The 17,168-nt window shown below is 35.0% G+C and overlaps 1 protein-coding gene across 3 annotated transcripts in view; it reads right to left on the bottom strand.

The window, feature by feature from the left end:
- The window catches only part of LOC140157077 (uncharacterized), an 82,042-nt gene extending 66,773 nt beyond the window's left edge, over window positions 1–15,269 (bottom strand). The window contains exons 1-4 of one of the 3 annotated variants that reach the window (XR_011859631.1): window positions 15,125–15,269; window positions 11,538–11,710; window positions 9,834–10,015; window positions 7,762–8,370 (exon numbers count right to left, since the gene is read on the bottom strand). Coding sequence is in view for 2 of the 3 variants with exons in the window: in XM_072180141.1 (XP_072036242.1) it covers window positions 8,315–8,370; window positions 9,834–10,015; window positions 11,538–11,704 (405 nt within the window). In the remaining variant the exon portion in view is untranslated. Of the gene's footprint in view, window positions 1–6,795; window positions 8,371–9,833; window positions 10,016–11,537; window positions 11,711–15,116 lie in introns of those variants that run through there. The other 2 variants (XM_072180141.1, XM_072180142.1) reach the window with 2 other exon arrangements.
- Window positions 15,270–17,168: the final 1,899 nt, after the last annotated feature.

The following is a 17,168-nucleotide window of genomic DNA, read 5'->3' as shown; positions in this document are numbered from 1 at the left end:
GTTTTTGTGTCATAACTAAAAAACGGAATGTCGTATGAGCTTCATATTGCACACTATTAGGGAGTGGATTATATTCTTTGAAATCATAACAAAATTGTTAATAAAGAAATTGGTTTATTTAGGAGTGGTCACTGAAACTATCCCTATGCTAAACAACACACGTTTCGTAATTATGGCTCTAAACTGCTCTAAAATGTCATTTTTGTCCCATAACTTAAAAAAAACAAAATGTTGTATGAGCTTCATATTGCACACGATTTGGAAGTATATAATATCCTTTGAATCACAATAAAATTGTTGATAAAGATGTTGGATTATTTAGGAATGGTCACTGAAAACACCTCCTATGCTAAATTACACACATTTCGTAATTATGACTAAAATCTCGTTTTTCTCTCATAATTCAAAAACACTACAAATATAGTTTTTAAAAAAATATTACAATGTTTTGCAGCATGTTTTCCAAAATGTTTTTGAATTTTATTAAAACGTTCTGTACCCTTATAATATAACCCAACATGTAAATGTTTTCTGTAAAACTTGCGTTTGCTGAGTATAGGCTTATCCGAACGAATCAGAAAGATTGTGATGTAACAATTTGAAACAACTCATTTCTGAATATTATTTATAATAAAATACGCTTTTGCGGTGAGAAAAAAAGAAAAAAAAAACAACAATTGAATACACTTAAAGAAAAAAAATCGACCCCACGGGGACTCGAACCATTCGCATCAATCAATAGTCAAAAGATTACCAGTCGAAGGACTAAGCCGTTGCGCCACGCTGCCATTTCGCAATCGAAGTAATCAGTTTTGGTCTTTTATAGTAGTCAGGTATCGGGGAAAGTGTAAAGCTGCATAGTGCAAATGGCAAAGTGGATCAGTTTACCATAATGACAAAATGGTCCAAAATCGACATTTTATGGTTTTTAGGCCGCATCTCATGGAGCGTGACGTTCGTTTACCTTGGCTATACCAATTGAGAATGTTTGAATACAAAAGGAATGACAAATTGATCGCATTTATGACATTTGTTAACAGTTTGCCATTTGGAATTGAAATAAATATCTATACGTATATATTAATATCAATGCAGGGCAAACTGCTCTGTATGCACGCTATTCAATGCAGCAGTTTACCATTACAGATTACCATTATGGGTTTACACTTTACACCCTTTGACTATTCGTGTTTTAATTGCGTGAATCATTGCTAAATTATGCATTCATTATTTTCAATGCTTCTTTTTTCTTTCTTTGTATTAAAAATAAAGAAAGAAAGAAAGAAAGAAAGAAAGAAAGAAAGAAAGAAAGAAAGAAAGAAAGAAAGAAAGAAAGAAAGAAAGAAAGAAAGAAAAAAGGAAAGAAAGAAAAAAGAAAGAAAGAAGGAAAGGAAAATAAATGAATAAATGAATGAATGAATGAATGAATGAATGAATGAATGAATGAATGAATGAACGAAAGACATTTGAAATAAATAAAAACATGAACGTGGAAAAAGTTCGAAGTGACCGTTTATAGGTTCAAATTGCAAGCAGCTTAATCATGAAGCTCACGTGGCCGAGTGGTTAAGGCATAGGTCTTGTAAACATGAGGTCCTGGGTTCGATTCCCAGGCGGTATTACTTTTTATGTTTCATTTATTATTTGCGACGGTGAACCCGGTGAAAATATTTGTTTATTAACTTTAAATATTAATTTCAAAAATAAATTAAACAACTCGGAATCATGCAGCTTAGAGCCGTGATACGATTTCTCGGTTTTAAGATATAGCATAAAAATTTCATTAAATGCGTGTATATTAGGGTATGGAGTGTTTCAGTGTCCACTCCCTGAACCAATCAATTTCTTTATCAACAATTGTATTATGATTCCTAAGTACATGGTCTACTTCCAAATCCTGTGAAATATGAAGATCATACAACATTCTGTTTTTGAGTTATGGGACAAAAACGACATTTTAGAGCAGTTTAGAGCTATAATTGCGAATGTGTGTATTTTAGCATAGGGGGTGATTGCAGTGACCACTTCCTAAAGAAACCCATTTCTTTATCAACAATTTTGTTATGATTCCAAAGCATATAATCCACTCTCAAATCGTGTGCAATGAGAAGCTCATACGACATTCCGTTTTTGAGTTATGAGACAAAAACGAAATTTAGATGAAATATTTTGCATTCGGCAGAGACAATCTACGAAAAAAGTCCTTGGAACGCTTGGTACACTCTGTCGAAATGTCGTGCAGAATTTTATATGATCATTGAAATGACGTATATTTTGCCTGGGAACAAGCATGACATCTACAACAATGATTTACCCTTCCCCTCTCCCCATCAATCAATGTTGGAACACTTTGGGAAACCCCTGAAGACTTTGGTATTTCTCAACATTGCACGGGGGAGAGGGGGTGACAGTTTTCCGTTATTTACACGCAAGCGTTCCAAGACATTTTTCGTTGATTGTAGCCTAGGATATTATGTCTAATATCAAATAATTCTAATTTATTGAAATTCGCGATACAATAAAACTTTTAGGGCAAATGATTAAAAAATGAAATTTTGGACATTTAACAGTCCTCAAAGTAAACTTTAGATTAACTTTCTAATCTAATGATATGTACTTAAAGTGTATGTAGCTGAGATGAAAAGCCGACAATCAATTGACAATTTTGAGTTTTCATATTGAAGATATTTTTCCCCAAAAATCTAAATCGTCAATTAAAAAAGGTCAACATTTTCATATGATGGACGGCTTTTCCTCCCAGCTACACACACTTTAAGTACATACAATTTACTTTGAGGACTGTTAATTTTTTTGATTATTTGTTATAAAATTTGTATTATATCGCAAATTTCAAATAAAAATTCCTTTAAAAGGAATAGGGTGGGCAAATGAAAAATTGTCAAGAGAAATGAAAGAATGAGTAAGTCAAGTTCACAATTAAAAACAGGGAAAATATGACACAACATCGATTTCCAATAGGGGAATAACACAAAACGTATAAACAAAGTTAAAAGAGTTTTCAACTTTATACGTTTATACGTTTGTTATTCCCCCATTGGAGGTTGTGTCATATTTTCCCTGATTTTAATCTGATCTATTGCTTATCCTTTGTTCTCTGCTGGTCAGTTGGAACAGATTTTCCCTGTTTTTATATTAACCCTTCACATCATAACACAAGACGTTTTATGTTAACATTATTTTTATATAAAACATGGTTATAAAACTTTTGTAGATAATAGTTATTTAAAACATTTTCGTAATCATACCTAGAGGTTTTTTTTTATCATCAGATAGAAAGACTTCTGCTCATCTTCTCTGGTGAGACAACAGGGCTGGGGTATCTTTCCATATCAACGTTTAAAAATCTGTCATATCAATTTCCTCAATATGTTGTATTGCAACTTATGAGGGGAATTGTTTGATTTTACAATATTTCGATATTATTTTTTAACTTTGTAACTTTATTATGATTAACATAACTGTATTTCAAAGCGTCAAACTATATCATTATTTTGTCCCAACAAAAATAATCCAGGGAATAAAATATTCATTCATATGTTTATTTATTTTATTCAACCTGGGCCATTTCTACTGGTGGACATGCATTCTAATAATTTGTCTATAATACCTTATACAAGCATCAACAAGCACTATTTGTCACAAGATTTGAAAAGTAAATAGCCTATGTACACACTGAACACAATGCACATACAAGCTGTATTTAAGTACATGCCGAAGCTGTCAGTATAAAATGATATATATGACCTTCACGATGCTATTAATTTAGCCCAAAGATTAGGAAAACTAGCAAAACTGGTGAACTGGTACTGTTCAAATAAAAACATCTGCAAATCTTGCTGCAATTTCCAAATAGTATTTCTATTACTTAAATAATTATTTTTGTTATTTCTTTTAATACAAACACATTACTGCCTATGACGACTTTATCGTATTACTTACATATCAAAATCAAGTAATAATTACAAAACTCGCCGTAAACTATCACCTCTGTGGGTGTTTGGGATATAACCGGCACGAATATTTTCTCAACACTGCGGCATGTGAAAAAGTAGGTCAATAGTCAGAGAATACAGGGTGGGTGCGGCACGCCGCACCCACCCAAAAATCAAAATTATTTGATATCAGATGGCGGATGTGTACGGAAGCTTAATTACTTTTAAGTAATTAAGCTTTAAAATTAAGGAATTAAAATTCCTTTTTATATTTAAATGTTCAGAGTCTGCTCTTTTGAATGATATTTTCATTTTTAGCGGGTTTTTGAAATTTTTATATAATATGCTTGTTATTGTAGAATTGTTGCATATCAGTTACAGCTATGACAATTGTTTAATAAACCTTTAACCCTAGAACTACTGAGCCATATTTTGTAACACGGACTACGTTGGGGACTAACATGGACTACCCCACCCTATTTTTCAATTATAAACGTCATATACCGTTTATTAATGTATAGCTATATGGGTCTCTTTTATCCAGTGATACCAAAATAAGTACAAACATTGCCCACATAATGTCGCTATGACGTCATAATGTGAGGGCGCCCATGCACATTTGGGAAATTCTTGCTATGTACATAAGTATAAGCAAAATTGATTTTCGGCTACAAATTCTACAAAAATGCGATTTTCACCGGATTTTCTCTTAAATATAAAAGGAAATGACTATTTTCACCTAACAAGTAAAAAGTCAGTAGCTCTTGGAATAATGTCACAAGAGCGAAATGGGCCTCCCCCTAGCATGCCTAGGCCTATATGGTGATCCGATGGCCGGTCCTAAAATGAGCGCAAAGGATGGATATCTACGATTAGCTCAGGTCGTTTGGGCGTAAACGTGTGCGTGTTTTTATGACAGATAAAAAATCGTAGGGGGTAATAGGGTTAATGAATGAAGGAATGAATAAACCCACATTGTGGGTCCCACAATGCCTAAACCCTGTATTGCAAGGAGTCGAAAATGAGCCAAGGAAGGACAATATAGTTTGTTTGACTTATTTTATTAACACTCATTATTGAACGTGTATATTAAACAATTATTGCTAATGCTACATGATGATATCAATATTAAAAGGCATATTTAAAAAGTCTTGTGTGCATGTCACATCCTGACCTTTCTAATGGTGCGTCCCGGGGTTGCGTCCCAAAAATGATTGTCTGTTATGGTTCAATAATGATTTTTTAAATTTAATAGCAGACATGAGGGTGTATGCGTGTATGCATAATATCGGGACCAGAGTGACATGAGGGGTAAATAGGGCCCAGTATAAGGGGAGGGGTGCAAAAATTATGATCCCCGGGAGGGTAAACTTTCCATAGGGTCATATTGCTTCCTCCCTCCCTCTCAGCTTGCTAAAGATTCGCAGACCCCCTCATTCTGTTAACCCCGCTTGTCCCCTTTGGGAGCCCAATATGCAAACCTTAACATTCTAGAATATTGTGAGCAGGAAATATAGGAAATATTACATACTTAATTCACTATTAATGCTATATAATTTAGAAACATGGATGTTTTGACACATAAACATGTTCTTTAAGTGTTCAGGTGCTCTTTTGGTGTTTATAAAGTGACCCATATGTAAAAGCCGCATCTTTGTACACAAAGAACCCAGAATATTCAGTGCAACATGTCTTCGTTATTTAATATATTGCCATTCGACTTCCAGTAATGTTTAACTTCTAACGCATGTTTGATGACGTAAAATCAATAATATGTTACGTTGAATGTCTTGTGGAACTAGAAATATATTTTACGCCATCAAACATTTGTTGCATGCATCGAATAATCTATACATCCGCTAAAAAGTCCGTAGCGGCCCTTAAACAATTTTGATGATTATGATCTCGAATGCACAAATGGTTACAGGATATTTTTCCGAATTCCTGTTGTCTTCAAGTCATTAACAATTCGGTAGGTCAGGTTCTTGAAGAAAATGTCAAAAAATGTTATGTTCTCTATAGTTTGACCAATAGCTTTAGGCTGCGTTCACATAGAAGTATACGGTATTCGGTATTCGCTATACGAAATACGCTCATTCGTTCAGGCTGAGTTCATATAGGAGTATACTATGTGAACTCAGCCTGATCGAATGAGCGTATTTCGTATAGCGAATATCGAGTATGTCAGTTTACCCATTTTCTTCGTCTTATCAAATGCTTGTAACTTTACTTCTTGAGGTCACATTGCATTCAATGAGGTGTCATAATGTGCAGAATTAGATAGTGCATCAATTAGGAAATGAATTTGCCCACATATGGTTTAGGTTTTTAAAATTTGGACGGTATACGCTGCACTAAAAATCGAACATGCGCGATTCCCACTATACTATACTATACGCAGGTATACGGCCTTTTCGAATAGCTCTTATGTGACCCGGTACTATGAAATTACCTTGCTCGATTTAATCTATACGCGTGCACCTTCAAAACGTGCATCGTATACCCGAATAGTATACTTCTATGCGATCGTAGCCTTATGTGACCCGGTACTATGAAATTGCCTTGCTCGATTTAACTATATACGCATGCACCTGTAAAACGTGCACCGTATACCCGAATAGTATACTTCTATGTGAACGCAGCCTTAGGACAAGTTCTTATACGATGCATTATATCACTTCATATCTTTTCATGATCTTATTAAAATGGATGGAAAAATTATAAGCAAACAACAACTATAATCAAATTAAGTATTTCTTGGCCAAACTGGAACATGCGCGTTGCGTCCATGTAGTGTACTAAGCGTGTACGCAGTGTAAGACGCGTGTATACTTTCTTCTGTACCACGCTATGTACGCGCGTGTTTATCGCGAAGCCACTAGCGTTCACAGTGTTCCAGTTTGACCAAGGAATACTTAATTTGATTACAGACATACTTTGATCACAGAACACGAACACAGCCGGTCAATCATGCGATCTTTGATCCATGTAAACATGAATAGAAACAGTTGGTTACTGTCAAATATGCATGCGTGCAAGTGGCATCACCGTGCTAAGCTATTTTTTTGAGAAGAGGCATTTTGTATTCAGTCTCACTTCGAAAACGACCTCTTAATGACCTTTGACTCCAAATCTGTGAACACCCCGTAGATACGGGCTAAATATGCATTATGTGCACGTGACCTCACTGTCCCGCGTAAACTATGACACTTATGTGACCTTTGACCCCACAATTGCCTTGTCATGTGTGGTGACATTACAGGCAAGCATGCTTGTTTAATACCAAATTTGGCGGAAAGCATTCGAGTGCTAATGCAAGTGTTGACGGAGCGACGGGATAACAGAACGCAGCCGTTACCCCTGCTGAGTACATGGAGTAAAACAAAACAAAATATAAACAATGTAGCTTTCGGATACACTCTAAACACAGGTGTCAATACGGATAACACTTTTTTAACACTTCAACACGTTTAGATTTGCGCTTACCCGTACGAGAATAGGTGGCGTCGCTAGTGATTAAAGGAGTATTTCGTGATCCTAGCATCCTCTTTTTATGACATTTTTCAGTACATATCCACGAATAAAGCATATTCCCAAAATTTCAGTTGATTCCGATATTGCGTTTGCGAGTTATGCATGATTATGTGTATTACACTGCTCCATAGACAATACGTTGTAATTTCGTTCTGGTGCACCAGAACGGAATTCAAATTTCACGATATCTTTGCTAAACGAATTAATCTGCAAGAATTATTTTCTACATAAACATTATGTAGCCAGATTTTTCCAGTGATATAAAAATCTAAACTTTTTTTTGAGAAAAGTGGGGGGATGAGGCTGTGGATCACGAAATGCCCTTTTAACATAGCATGTTTACAGGGGTATTTTCTACAAAAAATATTAACACCAAAACATGCTTACATCAGTAATATTAACATGTTGTAGTGTTAATTGTTAGCGGTATATGCCCTGTAAACGTATTGTGGTGTTAATCGTATATAAAGCAACTTCTATATTTTACGTGTAGAGATGTAAACCCATATAAACGTGTTGAAGCGTTAAAAACGTGTTATCCGTATATTAACACTTGTGTTTAAAGTGCATGTATACTTAAAACAATAAAAAGCAATTATATAAATCACACTAAATTAGCTGTAGTTTTACTGCATGACACACTCCACATGTCCTCTCCACACTTTTCCCAAATTTTCTCCATGGTTAGAATTCACAGCATATCCTGAAATCAAATCTCGTAAAAATCCCTTTGCAAGCTTTTCCAAGTAGCAAACTGATCCGCACTGTGCGAAAAAAATCTAACCCTGTTCTCCATAATTTGGGAAAAGGTGTGCATGCTGTGTGTATTATTCAGCTTTTACATGTACTGGTGGAAACTCTTCCCAAGAAATCATCGCATCCCCTGAAATAAAAGAACAAAAAAAACCCACATTTTGTATTAATGTATATTACGTATTCATTATACAATATTTTCTTTAGTGCACTACTTCGTTTCTGTTGTGCTACTCTGAGTTTCACCCATTAGCTCACGCTGGCGATCATCAGGCCTGAAGATGACTCAGAGTAGCACAACATAAAGTAGTGCACTAAACCAAATATTGTATCATTTAGCTCTAGTTGTTAGAAGTATTGAACACTGTCTGTTATGAGCACTCTTCTGTCTGTTAATAACAAACTCTATTATTGTAGCGTATTCATAATACACATTTATGAGTAAGCCAGTGGCGTAGATTTCTTTTCGCCATTGGGGGGGATGGGGTTAGAAAAAATTTCTTGAAGTCAGCACCTTTTGGCGAAAAAAGAAGGTTATGGAACACATGCGCGCGTAGCGCGCGAAAAATTTTGCAATATTAAAGCTAAACTGGTGAAATATTGTACAAAATTTAGCACTTTTTAGGTTGAAATGGCCAAATATGGGGTTAATTTGATTGGAAACCCATATACAGGCGTCAACATTGGGGGGGGGAGATGATTGTATGGATCATCCCCCTGGCAAAATATTGGGGGATAAATCCCCCCCCCCCCCAGGATCTACGCCTATGGAGTAAGCCTACTCTCTAAATGTAAAAGAGTGAAAAACTCACTCCCCAAAAGAGTGATTCACTGACTTATAAGACCGTTGAAAAAAAGAAATGTGTTTTTTAATTTTAAAACCACTCTAAAAAGAGTAAAAACCGCTCTAAAAGAGTGAATTTGAACTCTTTCAAGGAGTTAAATGAAGGACAACTCTAAAAACTCTAAAAACTCCTTTTTGAGTAGTTTTAAAGTTAAAAACACATTACACTCTTTTTTTGAGTGGTTTTATAAGTGAATCACTCTTTTGGGGAGTGATTTTTTTCACTCTTTTACATTTGGAGAGTACTGTCGCTTTGTATTGTACTGACTATCATGACTATAGAGGATGTACGTTTATGTATGCGTTTGTATATTAACACTGATTGTTCCGTAAGGGAACAAACCAACAGTTCGACTATAATGATGAACTTTCGGTATATACCATAGGCTAAATACGATGAATTGATCTGTGGTGTCACATGTTTACATTTAGAACGCCCTCTGCTGTTTCAAGCCAGGCAAAATAACACAGGAGTGTCTATGGCAGACCACGAAAATCTTTTTTAAAAAAAAACCCAACTTTTGACAAAGTAGCTTGATGCATTTGTAAATGATAACATTTTTAATATTATTTGCTTTGAAACTAAAGTTAATGAAAAAAAATGAACTTCTTCTTAGCTTTGCTCCAAAGCCGACCTATTTTCCATCCAATAGGAAGAAAAAATGAAAAACCATGCCATATCCCCTCTGACACTATAGTCTGAAGACCGGCTAATCCCTGCTATTACTTACTTGACCACTGTATCTTACCATTGGTATCTTTAGCCTTGAGCAACTCATCAAAGTTGTCAATTTCACCGCCAGTAGCTACCCATTCCTCCAATTGTATCTGCTTATTCTTATCTAAATCCAGAAGAGTAAACGCTTTCTTCTGTGTAAGAGACGTTGGAGCCCGCGTTGGAGCCTGTGCAGCCTCACGTCTCCATCTGTATCTGTAAAGAAGTGTTACCACGGTTTCATCATTAAGTCAGATTAGATAAAGATATGTTAAAAGCTATTTTGTTTAGCCCGGTTGTTTGATGGCATGTAAAACTGTGTCATTTTAAAGAAAAGTTGAACAATGATGGCGCTATTTACCTTAAAGCTATAATGTTCAGATGGTAACTTACTATCAATGGTTTATTTACCTTCGACGAGTAACTTTTAAGGGGCTCTTCAACCCGGGTATTTCAATAATGTTTTAGGTGTAAATATTACCTAGGATGCAACTATTTAACCAGGCTATAGCCTAACATGTGTGAAATGCTATGTCAGTATGTCATAAGGTACGTGTATGTTTCTAATTTTTATGGTCAGCTAGCAGCAGTACTAAGGTGCGCTACTCCGAGTCCCAATGTGTGCTATTCACCCATTGCACGGTTCCGCCATATGCGAGAAGAGCCTCGATCTGGCAGGATGTATGAATGGGAATTGAACCAGTCATAAATTATAACATTGCGTAAAGTTACGTAATACTTTCTTTCATGTCTATTGCTAGTTCGAGGCTCTCCTCGCATATGGCGGAACCGTGCAATAGGCGAATAGTCCAAAAAGTTTGCTAGTACCTATCCCTAACTTTTACCCTAACCCAAACTCTCACCCTAAACCCTATGACTTTTTAATTTTTCAAATCAACAAAATTATGTTATTCAAAGAAATGTTTTGTGATTTTAGAGATTTTATTTAACTCTTTACGACCGTTCATTGGATTGGATTGTGCCGATCATGAGGAAGGAAAGCTATTATACAACATGTACCATCTGAAATAAAATTGCATAAACACGATGAAAGTCTGAAAAAACTAATTCGCGTCTGGCGATCCTATCAATCAAATTCCACGCGGCCCGTGATTGGTTAGTCGCGTAGGCGTAGCTAACAAAGGCACCGCCCAGTATCGCTCTAGCATGTCTAGTTAGGCGAAACTAACCAATCTGCTCTTCCACCAGTCAATCACCGCTTATAAATGCGGAAGTAACGTACATTTCGATTGGAGGTAACTTATCATGTGTTGTTATTTTAGCCAATCATAATAGCACAATCCCTTATAAATCCGGAAGTAATGAACATTTCGATTGGAGGTAAATATTCATAGGCCTATGTCAGATGCCAACTACATAGAGGTGTATTTTGTTTGGTTTGTTTGTTTGGTGTTTTTTCTTTTGTTTTTTGTTTTTGTTTTGTGTGGGGTGGTTTTTTTGTGTGTGTTTTTGGTTTTTTTGTGAATTGTTGTTGCTGTTGTTGTTTTGTTATTATTATTATTTCTTATTCTGACTTTATTGCACAACGGGGTGCTATTCTGTAGAATAATAGCGGCATTAATACCCGCATGCAAATTTGAATTGAGAAAGCTCTAAGTTGCATGAAAATTGTAATGGAAAATATACAATAGTAAATTGCCATTTCATTTGCTATTCAACGATAATGATGGCAATAATGTTAGCTGCAGCGCCTTTGTGAAGACAAGTAAGTACTTACTCCCATTCCACTCCAACACTCGGGCCACTCGGGTCAAAAGTAGGGCGTAATTCGCTATTTGGGCCAGTGTCCACTCCAATCCGACCTGTATTTGTTAGGCACGACCATCCAGGTTCGGGAATCATCACTAAACAAATCAAAAGTGCTACAAAGATTGTCTTGGCCATGATGATCTAAAAAATTAAAATAAAAAGCAACAATTACATAAGATCATTGTGCTTTCCCGAGTAGCTGACCGCCTTGGCCAGCAACCTATATAAATTGTCATTCAGGGATGATGCGTAATATAGGCGCAAGGCCCTATAATCAGCTTCCATGAAGACCTGAGCGCAAGAAGACCGTAAGTCCACTTGGCCCCTCAACATGTATACACTAAAGTTACGTATAGTTTCTTAGGGTTTTATAATGTTTAATACATGTTCCAGGGTGAAAACATTATGAAAGGTTGGGAAAGATTTGTTTTGGCCCCTGAACATGTATAAAACATTACCAAACTATACGAAACTATACGCAACTTGAAGTGTATACATGTTGAGGGGCCTGGTGGACTTACGGTCTTCTTGCGCTCAGATCTTCATATAGAACAATCATCGCAGTCAGGATCAGCTGCAGCTCCCGAGTTACAAAAATAGCAGTAAGTTCCTTGTCCAGGAAATTTCAAGCTATACTTTGACCAGCTCGTAAGCGGTGGGAATTTTAGGCTTTTATCACTACGCCAAAAAGTAGAACGACGGTTCTTTCTCAATACGCAAGCTAACGACTATCATATCCTTTCAACACATATATTCAAGTGCAAGCAAAAAAATATGGCTTCTTTAGAATAAAAAAAATTACGGGAGATATTCATCATTTTCTACCCCGGTACCCAAAGATTTATCGTCTGAATATCAAATCGTGCATAGTATATTCACGTGTATCGATCTCGGGTATTGATTTTAGTGTCTCTGCTGTACAATGAAATTATTAACCAGGCGATGTCGGTGTGCGCCGATTACAAGATGACCAAACTATAGGTCATTTTTTCCACAAGAATCATAATTATGACAGTGCGGCTCGAACTCAAACCGTCACGATCCAGAGTCTATTCATTTCACACTATTTATGTATTCAATTAACTAACTAACACCCCAGCAAACACAAAACGTTTTCGACATCATTCGCAAAAGGTTATAAAAGGTTGTCAGAAAACGTTTAAATGTCGGGTTATATAAAGGGTATATTAAGAGTATAAAACGTTTTCATAACCTTAAAAAACATTTTTGATAATCTACTGCTCAACAAACAAAAATGTTTTACAGAAAACGTTTAAATGTCTGGTTATATAAAGGGTATAAAAATGTTTTAATAACATTCCAAAAACATTCTTGAAAACTTGATATAAAACATTCTAAACAGAATGTTATTTTAGGGTTGAAAAAATATTTTGCGAAAAATGTTTGCCCAAAATATTTTCAATAACGTTTTAAAAACGTTTTCATGACCTTTATATAACCCTACATTTAAATGTTATTAAAAGGATTTGAAAAAACATTTTAAGAACATTTCTGTGTTTGCTGGGTTCAAATATTTTAACATAATGTTATTTAAGTATTGACACAATATTTGGCAAAATGTTTGCCAAAATAGTTTACAATAACATTTTTTTAAAACATTTCAAAATATTGTTGTATTGTGTTTTCATACAAAACGTTTTAAAACGTTATCATGACCTTTATATAACCCGACATTTTAATGTTATTAAAACGTTTTAGCTAAACCAAAAGCCAAAATATAACTTATTTAAAACGTTTTTAAAACGTTTTTGTGTTTGCTGGGACGGTGTATTTTTTAAGATATTATTGGAAACAATAGGCCTAGCTGTCTTCAAGCTTCTTTAAAATTAAAAAAAAATACAACACGACAGTTGAAGGTCATGTTTCATGAATTTGCATTGATAAAGTGTGAGTGAAATAATAAGCCAACAACTCATCTAAAAATAATAATTTCTATATAAATAATGGAGGTATAAATTTTTAACAAATGTTTATTCCATCTCGAAGTACACCCGTTATTTCTACAGTTGAATAGCAGCTGAATAAAATGTATACAATAGGCCTACACTACATTTTACATAGAATTTTCACCATCTTTTTAGTCTTCGTTTCACTAAATTCCAAAAAAAAATATTTTGTCGTATATAAATTAAAATAAAATTATCTGCCTCCTAAATCACAGCACTCCTGTAGCACGCTTAGGTATCACGAATCGTTATATATGATGTACACTGATATTCATATATTCTTTTATGCATAGGATGCTTAATTCAGTTTTTACACAAAAGATATTTCATTGAAACCCCTGCCACTCGGCTATTTCAAAAGGGAACCAGGTTTCCTTAGCATGTGCAATAAATTGGCATTAAAATTAATATTTTTCTATAGGGATTCTAAAACCACTTTGTGGACGGCGTCTACTGTGTGCTTCGTGTCAGAAATTGCCATGATATAATCGAATCCACTACTTCTTCAACAGCTACGCATGGCTAGTTTGTTCCGCTGAGGCCGAGTGACTCAGGCTAAGTTTAAACAAGAACTGTCTTTAAAAATTACAACGCCATATATGAAGATCATATTACCAGGTCTAATAATAGGGTACATCGTTCAATACTATGCATGTATATATAAATTTATATGCACTTATCATGGGCCCTAAAACTTTATCGGGGCATTGAATAGACAAAATTGACGTTTTATACAATAGTTATAATAGTGCCTTTGACTTCCCCCATGGTTCATAGGATTTTTTTTTCATTCAAAATCAAATATCGGCCCTGCTGTGCCGCTCTCCAGCTGGTCTATTACATGTGGATCCTTTGAACACCTTACAAGAACTGTCTTTCAAAAAGACATTGTGTTACTTTGCAATGAAATATTACAACTTTGTTATAACAATGACGTTGATATTGCACTGAAGTACACATTACTCATGAGGATAAATACTAACCAAATTTCATTAAAATATATCACCATTGAAACGTTCAAATAGATTTCTAATTTTGCCTAATTAAATTAAAATAAAAAGAGCAATGCAGGAGTATTATTTCAAAACAAAAGATAGGCATACATGTAATTATGTCAGATGTATTTTAGGCTCTTGAAAAAAAGGAAAGACCTTGTTTCCAAATTTCTAAACAACAATGTCAATTGCTAAATATTATACATCAATATTCTAAACATCAAACACTTTTACAAAGCGAAGGCAAGAATATTATAAATGCTAAACACTGTTTTAGCAGTGTTAAGCAGGCATGTAGTAGTGTCATCAGCAAATGAAATTAAGTCAATTACCTGTATTGTGTGCTGAGGCTTGTGGATCAACGTCTAGGCGTTGTGCCTGTGCGTAGCGAACTATAAATCACTGCACCTTTTTTTACATAATTCGAATACATTCAATATATCACTTACATTATGCATAGAGTATACAAAGTGATGGGCCTAATATTCTTGAGGAACACCACAAATAATATCTTTCAATTCAGATTCACAAGAATTATATTTTTAAAAAATTGCAAAACTCCTCTTATTTTAAATGAATACTAACTTTCTTACCTCGCAGTTGAAAAGTGAAGAATTCTTGATCGGATAAATGTGTGGTCAGCACGCACAATCTGAGTCCAGAATTACCAGTAACTCAAAGAGCAAACAGCATGTAACTATGCAGCAAGTCGAAAAGCATATATCTATCATCTAGGCCTGACCCTTTTTATATTCTTTAATGTTGTAGGCGTTCTGATATTATGAAGGAAGCGCACGCGCAATCATGGATTAACGAAAGCACGGGATAAGAAGCATAAATTAAACGACACGCCCCTATTGAGCTATTACCATAATAGGATGTATTGGTAGGCCTAGTGTACTTGGGGAACTCGGCTATTGTTGTCGGGACGAAAATGGTAAGAGCAAGGGAAATCCCGTGCAATTGTTGTGATTAAGGTCCAGAATCAGTTTCCTATCATAATCTGACCTAGCCTAGAAGAATAGGAAAAACTTGGGTGGCAAATATGCACCTTAATTGCTCAGAAAAGAGTTAAGGTCATACAGGGGTCAAATTTCATCAGATCTTGTTTATGACCACGCTAAAGTATTGCTCTGATCATAATGATTCAGAAAATGTATGGTTTGACCTATCTGAGATGTATGGTTTTCGAGTTATAAGCAAAAAGGTCAAAGGTCGCATTTTGGACTCCACAATACTTTGATGTCATTTTGAAGAAAATTTGATCATTTTGAAATTTGACTCTGTTATGATGAGAGGGCTATAACTCTTTTTGGAGCAAAGTGTGTTTTTGTCACTTAACTTTTACTGGTTATTAAAGGTATTCAGCACTTTATAACTCGGTTCCAAGCCTTAATCACAAAACCTAAACGACATGATAACCACACTCATAGAAATTGTTCGTTGGCATTACTCAGTAAGTTGATGTAAGTCGTTGAGTCAACTTTCCGAGTAATGCCAACGCGTACAATTTTGAGTAACGTTGACTCGATATCATTATGTTGGTCGCACTCATTTGCACTTACTTTATTGAGTTGTTACAACTCAGAAAATGAAACTAGGTTAGCATAATTATCTAGAGGTGTGCTATAGTATACCAAATTTTGCACTGATTACAAAAATAAATATTTGAATACTGCTAATTGTGCAGAAAATGATACAATTACGTGAATTAAGTAACAAAGTACCAATTGGAATAACTCAAAACAATAAGTACCAGTAACTTAAAATGAACGAGTTACATCAACTTACATGTTGAGTTACAATAACTCAACTAATTGGTTCTTTGAACCTTGTTTATTTTTCTACGTTCCCTGAACTTGAATTCAGAAGTTGGCATTACTTAAAAAGTTGACGCAACGACTTACATCAACTTTTTAAGTAATGCCAACAAAGTTGATTAGTTGACGGAACTTTTTGAGCTTTTTCAGCATAGTTCGGATAACTAAAATGAATTTTGTTTTGGCAACTTTTACACTATTTTTGAGTTGTCCAAACTTACTCCTTTTGAATTGCGCCAACAAGGCGAACAAGTCATTTCTATGAGTACATACACTTGAAACCAGGGATATATCCTGAGCCAATCTGAAGTTGGGATCTAAAAATTTCCCAAGAAGTGGGGCTTGAGAGACTGATTGCAAGGGAAATCAGTTCCCATTTAAGCCTATAGATTCGGTCATTTGACTATTCCAAAAAAAATTATTTTGCCCATCCATTCAATTAAGGGAAGGGGTATGAACGTTTCATGGTTTGGACAGTATTTATTTTGGGACATTAGAGCACATCAGACATATCGAATTGCATTCTGAATACGAAGAATGTCATTCTGATATCAAATAATTTAGATTTTTGAAATTCGCAATTTAATACACATTTTATGGCAAATCATTAAAATTGATATTTTTGATATTTAACAGTACTTGAAGTAAACTTTATAAATCTGATGATTTATACTTAAAGTGTATGTAGGTGGGATGAAAAGCCGACGATCAATTGAAAATTGTGACCTTTCGTATTGAAGATATGGATTTTTTTCCCAAAACACCAAAAAAAATTAGGTCTTTTGGGGAAAAAAATCCATATCTTCAATATGAAAGG

The sequence above is a fragment of the Amphiura filiformis genome, chromosome 7, assembly GCF_039555335.1.
Source record: "Amphiura filiformis chromosome 7, Afil_fr2py, whole genome shotgun sequence".
NCBI classification, from domain to species: Eukaryota; Metazoa; Echinodermata; class Ophiuroidea; order Amphilepidida; family Amphiuridae; genus Amphiura; species Amphiura filiformis.
The sequence above is the reverse complement of the archived record's forward strand: the minus strand, read 5'-3'. Positions and strand labels throughout refer to the sequence as shown.